General features: G+C 34.6%; 1 protein-coding gene across 3 annotated transcripts in view; it reads left to right on the top strand.

Annotated features, from left to right (window-relative positions):
- Positions 1-14,756, top strand: part of VWA8 (von Willebrand factor A domain containing 8) — a 294,919-nt gene that overhangs the window by 48,725 nt on the left and 231,438 nt on the right. For all 3 annotated transcript variants that reach the window (XM_032496061.1, XM_032496060.1, XM_032496059.1), the window contains exons 10-12: positions 5,630-5,761; positions 7,695-7,829; positions 7,919-7,996. In XM_032496061.1, the coding sequence (XP_032351952.1) occupies positions 5,630-5,761; positions 7,695-7,829; positions 7,919-7,996 (345 nt within the window). The remainder of the gene's footprint in view (positions 1-5,629; positions 5,762-7,694; positions 7,830-7,918; positions 7,997-14,756) is intronic.

Genomic DNA, 14,756 nt, shown 5'->3' with positions numbered 1-14,756 from the left:
TTTATCGACAGTTCTAATTTTTTGTGATCTGCTCTGGGGCAGTCTGTGTGGTCTGTTCTTATTCTCAGTTTGTCTGTTTTCTCTGTTCATGGATGAACAAAATTTTATATATCCTCAAATAATTTTGAATTACAGGAGGTGAAAATTAAGGAAATATTGTTGAGTTTGGAAAAACATCATAATAGCCAACCAAGAAGGTAACTTTTTTCTTGATAAAGGATGATTATTTTCTGATGTTGATTGTCATAGGAATTAATGGATAGTTGTATTTGAATTAGATATCCATTTGGATTTTAGTCTAATCACTTAGACTATTTTTAAGGAAAAATTATTACTCACTCAAAATATATTCAGCTAAAATTCGAAACACCTTTCTTTTTTCTAAACAAGCTATAAAAATGACTGGAATATCTTTCATTCCCTTGATGGTGCTGTCATATGATGTTCCTGCTCTGAAGACATGTTTCTGTAGTCATAAAAATCACTTCTAGCTTTTAGTTAAGGCTGTCTTAAAGGAATTACTCTCATTTTGAATCTGCTATACTTTGAGAATGATGTGATTTGTTACAAAATAGTGGTAGGTACATCCAGCCTTGTCTCTTGGTCCTTAGGTAGGACTGCATCATAACAAAGGTTAAATTAGTGATTTCTGTCAGTAATTTAGGAAGGATGTGCTGCCACTTACCCACTGACAACATAATGTGAACTATAGTCTTTGCTGAAAAACATGGAAGAATCTTTCTTTTAGTGTTTTCGTTTTGGTTCAACAAACATTAATTGAACACTCATTATTTGGCCAATGGTGATGAGCATCCAGAAATCTGGGGATACAGAAACAGATATGATCGGATTTCTGCTCTTGAACTTATGGTCTGGCTGGAGCATCAGACATGCAAATAAATAACTTTTAATATAATGATAGTAGGATAGCATAATGATGAGTAACTCTGGTCAAGGTAATAAACACCTGAATTAGGACAGTGAAGTGGATATTTAATGAATACAAGAAATGTTTCAGAGGTAGGATGACAGACCTTACTAATTGATAATATAGGGTGGGTTGAGGGGCTGTGAGAGAAAGTGGGAAATCCAAAATGTCCATGAAGCCTCGCTTGGAGAACTGAATGGATAGAGATACAGTAAATTAACATGAGAAAGTGGAACAAAGGAGCACAACCGGGGTGGGGCTAAATAATTCCATACAGTGGGGTCTTTTTGAATTTGAGGTTCCCAAGTGGGTTTGTCTAGCAGACTTGAAAATATGGATCTGGAGCAATTTTGATGTTAAAGATAAATACTTGGGAGTCACTGATGTATGGGTATTTTTTTTAACTTTTTTTTATTGATTTATAGTCATTTTACAATGTTGTGTCAAATTCCAGTGTAGAGCATAGAGCACAGTTTTTCAGTTATGCATGAACATGTATATATTCATTGTCACATTTTTTTCTCTGTGAGCTACTTAAGATCTTGTGTATATTTCCCTGTGCTATACAGTATAATCTTGTTTATCTATTCTACAATTTTGAAATCCCAGTCTATCTCTTCCCACCCCTTGCCCCCTTGGCAACCACAAGTCTATATTCTATGTCTGTGAGTCTATTTCTGTTTTGTATTTATGCTTCGCTTGTGTTTGTTTGTTTGTTTAGATTCCACATATGAGCAATCTTATATGGTATTTTTCTTTCTCTTTCTGGCTTTCTTCACTTAGAATGACATTCTCCAGGAGCATCCATGTTGCTGCAAATGGTGTTATGTTGTCAGTTTTTATGGCTGAGTAGTATTCCATTGTATAAATATACCACATCTTCTTTATCCAGTCATCTGTTGATGGACATTTAGGTTGTCTCCATGTCTTGGCTATTGTAAATAGTGCTGCTATGAACATTGGAGTGCAGCTGTCATCCTGAAGTAGGGTCCCTTTTGGATAAATGCCCAGGAGCGGGATTCCTGGGTCATACAGAAAGTCTGTTCCTAGTCTTTGGAGGAATCTCCATACTGTTTTCCACAGTGGCTGCACCAAACTGCATTCCCACCAGCAGTATGGGAGGGTTCCCTTTTCTCCACAGCCTCTCCAGCATTTGTCATTTGTGGACTTTTGAATGATGGTCATTCTGACTGGTATGAGGTGATACCTCATTGTAGATAAATACTTGGGAGTCACTGATGTATGGGTATTAGTTGAATTCATGGTGATAGGTGAAAGAACTCAAGAGGAACATATGTATGACAAGAAATACTGGCAGAAGATTGAACTTTAGAAGCAGCAACATTTAAGGATTGGGAAGTGGGCAAAGAACCTCCAAATTAGGCAGAGGAAGAACAGTCAGAGATAGAAATAGAACAGCAGAGTATTCTCACGGAACATTGAGAAGAGACTGGTTTAAAAGGAAAGTAATGGCAAATTTCAGATGCTGCAGAGTTGTATTATGGAGTGAAGACTTAGATTATTAACTCAAAATTGGAAGTGATGAACATGTGGATGGTTTGTAGTCATGACACTGGATGAGATTATTTGAAAATGAATATATATATAAAAATATAAAAGATTTACTCCTGAAATACCCTAATGTGTACTGGTCAAGAAAATGAAAAAGAACCTGCAGAAGAGACTGAGAAGGAGCAAACCAGTGAAATAGAAGGAAAACTAGTTAATTTGGCGAATAGGATATCATTGGTTGTGTCTTACCAGGAGCAGTGCTGGTAGAGTCGTGGGGATGTAAGTCAGAAATCAGTGGGCCAAATAGTAAATCAGTGATGAGGAAGCTGAAACAGTATTATATACTACATGTAAAATAAATTTGATGGTAAGTAGAAACAAAAAGATGGTAGGTCACTCAAGATTGTGTAGAATCAAGAAATGACTTTTTGTCTGATTCCTAGAATGGGGGAGACAAACATCTTTATAGGAAGAAGGGACAAAATCTGCGGATTCCATGAAAACTTTGTGAAAACATGGCCCAGGGAAGGCAGGAAAGGACATTTCCAGAGCACCCATTGTGCCTTGATTTGGAATGCTGAGAGAACATAAGTTCTACCCAGCAATGGATGGATTGCCATAGCCGAGATGGGGAAAGCAGACTTCTAGCTACTTTCCTTTCACTCATAATTAGAGCGGAAGTCCTTTCTATTGAGACAGTGGGAAAAGAAGTAAGGATTGATGAAAATAGAGGTGATTTTGAGACTTAAAAAAAGAATTTTATTTATTCATTTAACAAAACTATTGACTGTTGACTGTGTCCCATGCATGATTGTAGGTTCTGGAAGTTTGGAGTGAACCATTTTGCTATTGCCCTAATGGGACTTACATTCTAGTGAGGAGTGAAGGAGTAAATACCCAAAGGTTCTGCTGTGGCTGAAGGAGGCACCTGGGTCACCTGATGAGATGGGCTTGGGTTGACTCCCAAGGAGAGTAGTCATGGTTTGTGTTAGTTGCTGAAGGGCTTTGGGAAAAGAGCCCAGTGGAGACTGGGGGCCACATGTTTGTTCAGTGGCAGATAACATGGTATGGAGAATTTCTCTTTTTTGTGCTCAACAGCCTAGAAAAAGATATGAAGAAAATGAATAACTTGGTGGCACAGGATTGAGAATTGTGAGTGTGAATATGGAAGCCTTGCAGACCAATACCCATGTGACTGACATATTCTTTTATTTAATTATACTTCACAGTTCAAATAATGTAATCTCCCAAAAAGTGTATCCAAAAATATGTTTGTGCTGTTTATTTAACTGAAATCCAAGAATTCATAGGAAATGCTCATTAATATAAAATGGTAAGGTGAATAAACTTTAATTTTTCACTTTTGCTATCATGTGGCCTCTAAGAATTATATATCTACTTTACTCCTCAATTTCCTTTTTGTAACAGTCCTTAAATTTCCTGTGTCAGCAAATGGTAACTCACCTTGCTACTTGAGCTCTTTTACTGTTTTAGTGTATTCTAGTCTACTATTTTTATTCTACTGAAATAGTTTAGTTTGAATTATTAATAAGGACATAACCAATATATCAAGTGGTTCGAGGCATTAGTGTTCATTTCTGGAATATAAGTGCTTTAACATCAACCCTATATCAAGTTAAACTGACATTACTATAGCTGGGGTAAAAATATATAAAAATAGATTTTTTAAAAAGTTTCTTTTGTATAGCACAGGGAACTATGTTCACTATCTTGTAATAACCTTTAATCAAAAAAATATGAAAACAAATATATGTATATGCATGACTGGGATATTGTGCTGCACACCAGAGATAGGCACATTGTACTTAACTGTACTTTTTATATATACACACACACACACATATATATATATATATATACACACACACACACACATCTTTAAGCTCATGTGTATGTTTTCTTAGAATTTAATGGGTTTAGGTTCTAAATTCTAATGAATTTATTTACTTGGCTAAGACTTTACTCCTTTCTTATTGAACCTTCCTTAAAATACAGTGTAGCATTATTTTTTTTTTGCATGAAATTAAGGTATCAGTACTTGTTATTTGTCTACAACATGGAAGCAGCTCCTTCCAAATTATGTGACACTATGGGAGTTAGTGTATATAACTTATGTAAACTATAAAACTTATGTTTTTTATGAGAGTACAAATGAACAATTTTTCTTAGGCTTGGGGAAAGTAATGATTGTCTTAAGTACCTATGACACCAAAGACTTTAACTGGGCTGTGATGCTTAGAATGTTGAAGTTGAAGATAATTTTCTTCTCTCAAATCTGTTTTCTGGAGTTGAGTTATTCTGTTTATTAAGTGGTGATCTGTTCTTTCATTGAGTTTCAACTCTTTCACTATAGTGATAATGTCCTAAAAGTATTGTAGGATTTGGGGGGACTGATTTCTGCCAGTTTAATGCTAAGAATGAATTAAGCTTTTCATATGGAACATGCGGTTAGTCGGGCTTAGGATTTAATTAATTCTCAATTAGTATTCTTATTTTTCAGGTACTTGTGTTCTCTGTGTGCATATTTTATATAACTAGCTAGTATGAAGGGGTCTAACCTAGTGTTAGAACATTGACCATTGGCCTACCTGGAGAAAAAATCAGTGTTCTTGGCCTTTTAAATCCAGTTATCAAATATTGAGAAGCTCCAATGTAGAAGGCACTGTGCCAGGCAGTTACTGTGGAAGATTGATTGTTACACTTTATCGTTGTCAGTTAAACTAACCACAAGCAATCTGCAGAATGGTGTCCAGGAAGTTCTATTTTTATGAATTACAGGCAGCAGAGTAACTTCGGTTGATTTAAGAAATACCCAGGTCTGATATATCGACATAGGCCTTGTTTTACTTTGGCATTTTTCAAGTCTCATCATCCTTTTCTAGGAAACTAGAATCTTTTGATTATCAAGACTGTAGGCTGAAAACTTCTCATGAATTCAGCCCTTCCAGTTCTTGTCACTTAGGACATTTTAAGGGACTATTTTCATATTATCTTTAATAACTAAGTAGAATGGCATCTGTAAAAATAGGGAAAAAATTCTCATTGTTTTGACCTTTATTTTTATAACATATAGTGAGTTTCCGTTCTAATTAAGATGGAATCTCCCCCATCTCCAACATTAATACTAAAATAAAAAGTGAATTACATGTTTTTCTTATAATTTTATAGCGCTTTGAACTCCAAGATTCAAGAAGCTCTGTGCTCCCTGAGGAGGTGGTGAGAGTGGAGAGGGTGACTGAAAATCATGTCTTCCAAGCTTCTGTCACTATCCGGATTGCAGGAAAAGAGGTGACCATTAAGGTAATGAATCAAGGTTTGTACTTTACAACATGTGTCTTGTACTACCCATTTTTATGACCTAAATGGGGTTTATGGTCCCCTTATAAGTCTTCTATGGTTCCTTAGTGTCACGTCTGTGTACGTGTATCTATGTATTCAGAATCATGTATGTTTGTAAACTGGAAAAATTCAGGAGAAACAGGGATAGTTTTTCATCAAAAACCAAAGTCAGCCTCAGGGAAATCAAATAAAGTGTTAATTAATGAAAGCATTTTCTGTTCTGAGTCCTTGGAAAGAAGTAGTCAGTGTTTTCAAACATATTTTAGCAGCGAGGGAACACTTTTTAAATAAGATCTTTGTCAGCCACGTGAAACAGTTAAAAGAGAAGCTGTTGTAGTTGAGCAGTTTTTAGAGGAGGGGAAGGATATTTGGTCTGAATGCTCCATCTGCTTGCTCTGCCTCTTCTTACCCTTTCTTTGAGGGGGCCTAAGAACCCCAACAGGTGATAAGAAACAAAGCTTGATGAATGCTGAGTTAATTAAATTGTTAGTGACTGTAGGAAAGAATAAATGCTTGCCTTCTTACATTATAACAGAGCCAACTTTTATGATAGGCTTTTAAATTTTTTAAGATTATATTAGTAATATTTATCCATGTAACGGTATTTACTCATTCATCAAACAAAACATTGACGATGTCCACCATGAGCCAGGCTCCGTATTAAAATCTTCTGAGTGCCTACAGTGTACTTGTATTTTTCTCTTCGCGTGTGTTACGCCATTTAAATCCCCCAGTAACCCTGGAGATTACTTTTATTGTCTCCATTTTATAGATTAGAAAACAAATATGAAGAGGGTAATCAATTCACCCATAGTCACCAGCTAACAAATGGCACAGCTGAGACGTCTAGACAGCACACTTCCCACTACGCTCTTCTGTCTTCTTCAGATGAATGACCTCACAGAGCTGATGGTCTAGGATAGAGGCAGATGAGTAAGGACTGCCTTGGAATGGCTGTGGGGATAAAGAGAAGGAAGTAATACCAGGAGTCCGGAGAAAGAGTGGAGAAGGTTTCAGAGAGGAGGCGGGGCTTGAACTAAGTCTTATGACACAGGAGTTTCCCAGTGGCCCAGGAGTGAAAAGCTGGTAGGACATTTCAGGCAGTTTGAACAGAATGTCCAGAGGCATGAGGTGTGAGCGAGTTCATTATGTGCTCCCCTTTGGTGATGGCTTTCTATTGTCACTGCCTCTCGTCCCTTCAAGTTAGCCTTCTGTGTTACCACCAGGATGATCTTTCCTAAAAACAAATCTAATCTTGTCACTTCCAAACTTACATTTCCTTAGGGTTCATGTTGTGTGCAGTCTGATCAAGTCCAGAGTTCTCAGCAAGGCATGGAAATCCTCTTCTGATAGGTTCCCCAGGAGACGTTAATAAGGAGGAGATAGATAGAAAATAAAAGGAAGTAGATTTGAAGGATAGAAGTAGAGTTTTTAAGAACAAGTGCTTCTGAGTGGTAAACTAAAATAAGAGTGGAAAAGGATTTGTGGACAGTGAGTTTAGAAATCAGGAGGTCTTTGGTGATTTTGGAGAAACTCAATAGACTGATTTTAAATTCTGTACTCATAACTGAAATTTGGACAAAAGCCTTCATTCTCAAGTAGTGACATTGTTATTATAAGTTATAAATAGTGTGAAAATTACTTGATTCTTAAGAAAATGTCTGACAGCATGGGGCTTTAAGTTTAGAGAGATGATTGACTTGGAAGTTTGATGCTAATGGTCATCAGATCTGTGAATGAGAAAATATGTGCTGCTCTATGGAAATATCAAAACCAGTATAGAACTGAATTAAGCAGAAAATTAGTAGGGACTTTTAAATGGAGTCATATGCTTTCATTTACTAATATTTTGAGAAAACATGTGCATGTTATATTTACTTCTCTTTAATTATAGGTGCCAGCTGGGACCAGGCCATTAAGTCAACCTTGTGCATCAGACCATTTTATACAAACTTTAAGCCATAAACAACTCCTGGCTGAAATGATGCAGTCTCACATGGTTAAGGACATATGTTTAATTGGAGGAAAAGTAAGAATGGAGGCCTTACTACAAACTTCTGTTTCCTGACTTCTGGTTGTTTTGACTTATCCCTTGAATGATTGTGTTTCCATTTGCAGGGCTGTGGAAAAACAGTCATCGCTAAGAACTTTGCAGATACCTTAGGATACAATATAGAACCTGTCATGCTGTATCAGGTAAGATGTTCATTTTTAGCACTTGACTATAAATATACATTTTGGGTCATCAGTTGAATTTATGGATATTCTTCCTTAAGTTACACCTGTTCATCTTGATGTAGATAAATAACTGAAACAGCTATCAAACTGGAGTGCAATTATTATTTGGAAGTTTTGAAAGTGTTCTCTAGGCTGATGCACACAACATCCCAGCGTCAGTTTTTCAAGAGAGATTCATTTTACAGGCATGTGTACACACACACAGTACATTTAATAGTAATCTGAAAATCTAAACAAAATGGGTTTCATCAGCAGTGGGAGATAATTAGGTATTCACTAAATAGATTATTGTTTTTTTTTATTGTGGTAAAATATACATATGTTGTTTAGGTGTTTTTTTTTTTAGTTTTTATTTATTTATTTTATTCTTTTTTGGGGGGAGGTAATTAGGTTTGTTTGTTTGTTTGTTTATTTAGTGGGGGGTACTGGGGATTGAACTGAGGACCTTGTGCATGCTAAGCTCTGAGCTATTCCCTTCCCCTCATAACATGAAATTTACTGTTTTAACCACTTTTTAACTGTACAATTCACTGGCACAATTCACAGTATTGTGTAACCATCACTATTGTCTATTCCTAGAACTCTCTTTATCATCCCATATAGAAACTCTATACCCATTAAATAACTTCCCATCTTTTGCTCCCTGCAGACCCTGGTAACCTCTGTATTACTTTCTGTCCCTAAGAATTTGTCTGTTCTAGGTACTTCACATAAGTAAAATCATACACCTTTTGTCTCTTGCTTATTTTACTTAGAATGATGTTTTCAAGTTTCATCCGTCTTATAGCATATACTGAATTTCATTCCTTTTTATAACTGAATAATATTTTTGTTTGTCCATTCATATGTCAATGACTTTTTTCCACCTTTTGGCTTGTGAAAAGTGCTATTTGAACATTGGTATACAAATATCTGTTTGAGTCCCTACTTTCAGTTCTTTTGTAGGAGTGGTGTTACTGAATCATATTGCAATTCTATGTTTAACTTTTTGGGGAGCTGCTAAACTATTTTCCACATCAGCTGCACCATTTCACATTCCCACCAGCAGTGCACGAGTTCCTCCACATCCTTGTCAACACTTGTCAACAAACCTTGTCTGGGTTTTGTTTTGTTTTGTTTTGTTTTGTTTTGTTTAATAATAGCCATCCTAATGGGTATGAAATAGCAACTTATTGTGGTTTTTATTTGTAATTCCCTAATGACCAATGATATTGAGCATCTTTTCTTGTGCTTATCGGCCATTTATATATCTTATTTGGAGAACTATCTTTTCAAATTCCTTGCCTATGTTTTAATTGCATTGTCTTTTTGTTGTTGAGTTGTAGGAGTTCTTTATATATTCTGGATATTAACCCATTCTCAGATATATGATTTGCGAATATTTTCTCCCATTCTGTGGGTTGTCTTCTTATTCCCTTTGATAGTATCCTTTGATGCTCAAAAGGTTTTAATTTTGATGAAGTCTAATTTATCTTTTTGTTGTTGTTGACTGTGTTTTGGTGTTGTAGTCAGTAAATCATTGCCAAGTCCAATGTCATGAATTTTCCCCTATGTTTTGTTCCAAGAATTTTACAATTTTAGGTCCTACATTTAGGCTTCTGATCCATTTTGAGTTAATTTTTGTATATGGTGTAAAGTAAGGATCCAACTTCATTCTTTTGCACGTGAATATCCAGTTTTCTCAGCACCATTTGTTCAAGAGAGTGTCTTTTCCCCATGAGATGGTCTTGGCATTCTGGTGAGAAATCAGTTGACCATATATGTGAGGGTGCGTTTCTGGGCTCTCTGTTTTACACCATTGGTTTATATGTCTATTCTTGTGTCAGTTTTGTACCATTTAAATTATTATAGTTTTAAAATCAGGAAGTGTGAGACCTCCAACTTCATTTTCTGTTCCCAGATTGTTTTGGCTATTCAGGGTCCCTTGAGATTCCAAATAAATCTAAGGACAGATTTTTCTATTTATGGGGGAAAATGCTGTTGTGACTTTAATAGAAATTGTGCTGAATCCGTAGATCATTTTGGGTCGTATTGTTATCTTAGTATTAAGTCTTCCATTCTGTAAACATGGATGTCTTTTCATTTATTTATGTCTTCTTTAATTCTTTTTTCCATAATGTTTCATAGTTTTCAGTGTCCAAGTCTTTCATCTCTTTGGTTCAGTGTATTCTTAAGCATTTTTGAGTAGATTATTTTGGTGGCTGTACATGCTGAATATAGTGTGATAAAAAAGCAAACTTACAGCTGGTGTTTTTACGGAGTGAAATTCTCTGTCATATTTTTTTTGTAATGATATCTCCTAAGACATTTTTATCCTGCTTTGGATTTCTATATATTAGTGTTTGGCTGATTATGGTATCTTTTTATTCATAGTAAAGTCTCTGTTTTTTATTCTTTGAACAATTTTGGAAGGGGACATGATATTATTTACTATAACATTTTTAGGAAGCATTTTGTGTTTTTAGTTTATTCTTTTGTTGAACTTTTTTAGTATTACTGACACTGAATATATTTATATTAAAAATGTTCCTATTTTTGAAAAATGACATTTAAATCAATTTCTTATTGTGACCTTATCACAGAAAATTTTGTTAACAGCTCATATTTCAGATGATTCTGTTGAGAAGATTTCTTTCATGCTGCTTTAAGGTACTTTGTACCTATTGTTTGAATTGACCAGAGTTAGAAGAAATTGCAATCGCATGGTACTGATAACTTTTGGACTATAAGCAGAAAATCTATTGTAAAAGATATGTTAGAATTCTCCCTGAAGTTAATTTTTTTTCCTTATTCTGGGTAGCTTAACTCATTCAGAACACCATGGTACCATTCTGGATTTTGAGTTATATTGTAAAGAATTTTGAAAACAAAAGAGAAAGCATGCTGCCTTGATACAAAACTATAGTGGATCTATACCTCCTATTTTGTACAGTTTTCATTATCATGTTTCTAGAGATACAGGTAAAGATAGGTATGTAAAGAAGGAGGTAAATGTAGTTAAGATAATTAACTGATTAAAGACTTAAAAGATTCAAATATTTACTAGGAAATACCCCATGATTTTAAAAGATGAAGTTTATGAAGAAGCACATGATCCAAGTTTATGCAATCATGAAGAATATAAATTAAAGTGAAGAGACAAGCCAGTAATAATACCCTGAATCTTGAGCAAGAAACAGGCAGGGGAAAGAAAATAAATTTCTATATTATATAGCAGGTGCTAAGTCTCGGAACCCACTGAAAATGTATTTTGAAGTGAGTTTTATGAACTGATTCTAAGTCTACTGGATTTTTTAAGGAAAACAAGAAAATTGGCAGGGGATGGGAGTATATATTTAACTTAATTCATGGAAGATGCAATGAAGGATACACTTCCCTATTACAAAATCACCCTCTTGGTGATGGTTCGCTCAACATGCTCGTTCTTTTCCATAGCTCATGTTAGAAGTGACCGATCTATCATCTCACCAACCCGTTAACCATCGACTTTCTAGTTTCCCTTGAAAATACTTTTCTACCAAATAATGGGGAGAAAAAAACCCAAAATCATCAATATAATTGTAAAACAAGTTAAATTTTATTGTACATATCTTATATACCACTTGACAAATCAAAGATAAATACAAGCATAATTTACCTTCCCAGGTGCCATTGCTTTGAAATCATATGGAGAAGATCTTTTGAGGACAATATTTCTTCTCTCTTTGACTCTATCCCAATTTATTAATAGTATCATTTCTTAAATTATACACATTATTATTTTTTACATTAAAATAAAAACTCTCATTCTGATGGAAACTGGCAATAATTTGTGCTTCATCAGTTTCTCCAGAGAGTACCATTTCTGTGTCAGATTTTTGTAGTCAGTTTATGGTGATTTTTACACTGTAGTGGTAAATTTTCCTACAAATATATGCTTGAGCTGTGAAAATTTTGGCTACCTCATCCTGCTATCCATTAAAAGAAGAATCAAACAAGGGGAATATGTATGTAACTATCAATTCAGCTCCACTGGAAAACTACCCAAAGTATCCTGCCATTGAGAATATTATCTTTATGTGTGAAAGAATTAGCCTAAGAGGCTGAGAACAGATTTTCTTATGTATTTTCAGAGAGTGACAGTAAGCTCACAAAAATATTATTTAATTTATTTATTTATTTATTTATTTTTACTTTTACTGGAAATCATTCTCTTCTAGTTTCTGCCACAGGATAAGGTCACTTAGTCATATCTTACTAATCTTCTCTTTGCAAAACAGAAGTGATGATAATTGAAAGGCACATAAGTTTACCATGAAAATATTTTGCCCAACCTCTCCTCAGCATACACACTCTCCACTTGTAGATGTGCTGCAAGGGTTGGGAACACTGGTACAGAGATAAACAAACTAATTGCATATTCTGAAAGCACCTTCTCCAATTTTGCTTTTCTGCTCATTAATCTTTAGAGAAATGTCTGGGGGGAAACTGGTTTCTGAAGTATAGATTTCAGAAAGGAAAAGAGAGAAATATAATAATGGTAACATGTTTTGTAGGTGAGTTTGTTTCTTTCTCTCTCCATGTGGCTTCTTTCCATGAACTGGATCAAAGCATATAATAGGCACTGTACTGACATTTGCAGATTTTGTGTTCATCAGTTGGTTTTGGTAGGAACCAAGCTCCTGGGATTAGATATAAGACTTTTTTTTGCTTACAGTTTCATATTTATTAATAGTGCTTATTGATTTCTTTGGAACAGAGGAACTAATTTAATAGACTTTAAAAATGGATTTGGGTTTTATAACAATATAGTCCATATTAAGGAAAAACTTCCAGAAGTTTGACATGACATAGAGAATTTAGTGGGAATGAGTAACCCAACATCTGTTTTGCTGAAAGACGTAGAGATTTCCCTGTTACTTGCACATGTATAAAGCTACACTTAATCTGTGGGTTTTGCCTTATTTTTAGAGTTGGCTATTTTTAGAACTGGATTTCATATGAAGAGAAAGAAAAACAGAGCCTTAACACAGATTTGTGGCAGTACATAAAGCAAGTTTTATAATAGGTTATAAAAATCTTAAATCACTTGGCTCAAGTGTTAGGTCAGATTCTTTTAACTGGTTATTCTTTTTTTTTTTTTTTTTTTTTTTAGTGTTGAAGCCAGTGATTTCATAGTATTGAAGAAATACAAGTTATTATTCTTTTCCTTCACAACCAGATAAGGGCATATTTCCAGATTTCTTTCCACACCATCACAACAGCACCAGATCTGAGTTCTTTTTTTTTTCTGTTTAAGTACTGCTTGGATGAAAAGCTAAGTCAGCTCCAATCAAAATGAAGGGTCAAATAAGTTTAAAGGACTTATAATGAACATAATCACTATAACATGTTGAAGTCTTAGAATCATTTTTGACCCTGTAAGTTTTTCTACCTACAGCTTAACTCAAACCAAATCCTTTTCCACTTCTATCTAATCTACAATTCCTACTTCTTCCTGTGTATCCAGATACACTGGAAAAGATCTTTACTTCTTTAATTCTCTCTCATTTTTCACTCTTCTGTGTCTTGGATTTATTTACTTGCTTCTTGTCTTTGCCTTGAATTTACACTTTTTAGATAAGGATTGCAAGAATCTGTATTCATTTAAGTAGTTTATATTCAACCTTGGAGGCTGGTTTTCTACATGATTCTGTAGATCATTTTGTTTTCTTCATTCATTTTGTTACAATCTGTCATCCTTTCTGTCTTCTTAGTATTTTTTTTCTTCTTCCACCAAGAATAACCTTTGTAAGACTATCTAACAATTTACTTAACTCAATTTCTTCAAATTTCTTTTATTATTAAATTTATTTTCAAAAAGCAAGGTATATCATCATGCAAATTCTACATCTTCTATGAATTTTGATATAGAAATGATAAACTAAGGGTAGTTGTCTTTTCCTTTTCATAGCTCTTCCTCATTCTCTTTTTTTATAGTTGCATATTATTCCACCAGATGGATAAACCAGAGTTTATTCAGTCAGTTTCCTATATATGAACAATTGGGTTTACAATGTTTCATAATTATAAACAAAGTTTCAACAAATAACCTTGTGCATCTGTATTTTTTTAACATTTTTTATTGATTTATAATTATTTTACAATGTTGTGTCAAATTCCAGTGTAGAGCACAATTTTTCAGTTATACATGAACATGTGTATATTCATTGTCACATTTTTTTCTCTGTGAGCTACCATAAGGTCTTGTGTATATTTCCCTGTGCTACACAGTATAATCTTATTTATCTATTCTACAATTTTGAAATCCCATCTATCCCTTCCCACCCTCCGCCCCCTTGGCAACCATAAGTTTGTATTCTATGTCTGAGTCTGTTTCTGTTTTGTATTTATGCTTTGTTTTTTTTGTTTTGTTTTTGTTTTTTGTTTTTTGTTTTTTTTTCAGATTCCACATATGAGCGATCTCATATGGTATTTTTCTTTCTCTTTCTGGCTTACTTTATTTAGAATGACATTCTCCAGGAGCATCCATGTTGCTGCAAAGGGCGTTATGTTGTCGGTTTTTATGGCTGAGTAGTATTCCATTGTATAAATATACCACTTCTTCTTTATCCAGTCATCCGTTGATGGACATTTAGGCTGTCTCCATGTCTTGGCTATTGTAAATAGTGCTGCTATGAACATTGGGGTGCAGGTGTCATCCTGACGTAAGGTTCCTTCTGGATATATGCCCAGGAGT

The sequence above is a fragment of the Camelus ferus genome, chromosome 14 (assembly GCF_009834535.1).
Source record: "Camelus ferus isolate YT-003-E chromosome 14, BCGSAC_Cfer_1.0, whole genome shotgun sequence".
Lineage (NCBI taxonomy): Eukaryota > Metazoa > Chordata > Mammalia > Artiodactyla > Camelidae > Camelus > Camelus ferus.
This window is presented reverse-complemented; position numbering and strand designations above follow the sequence as displayed.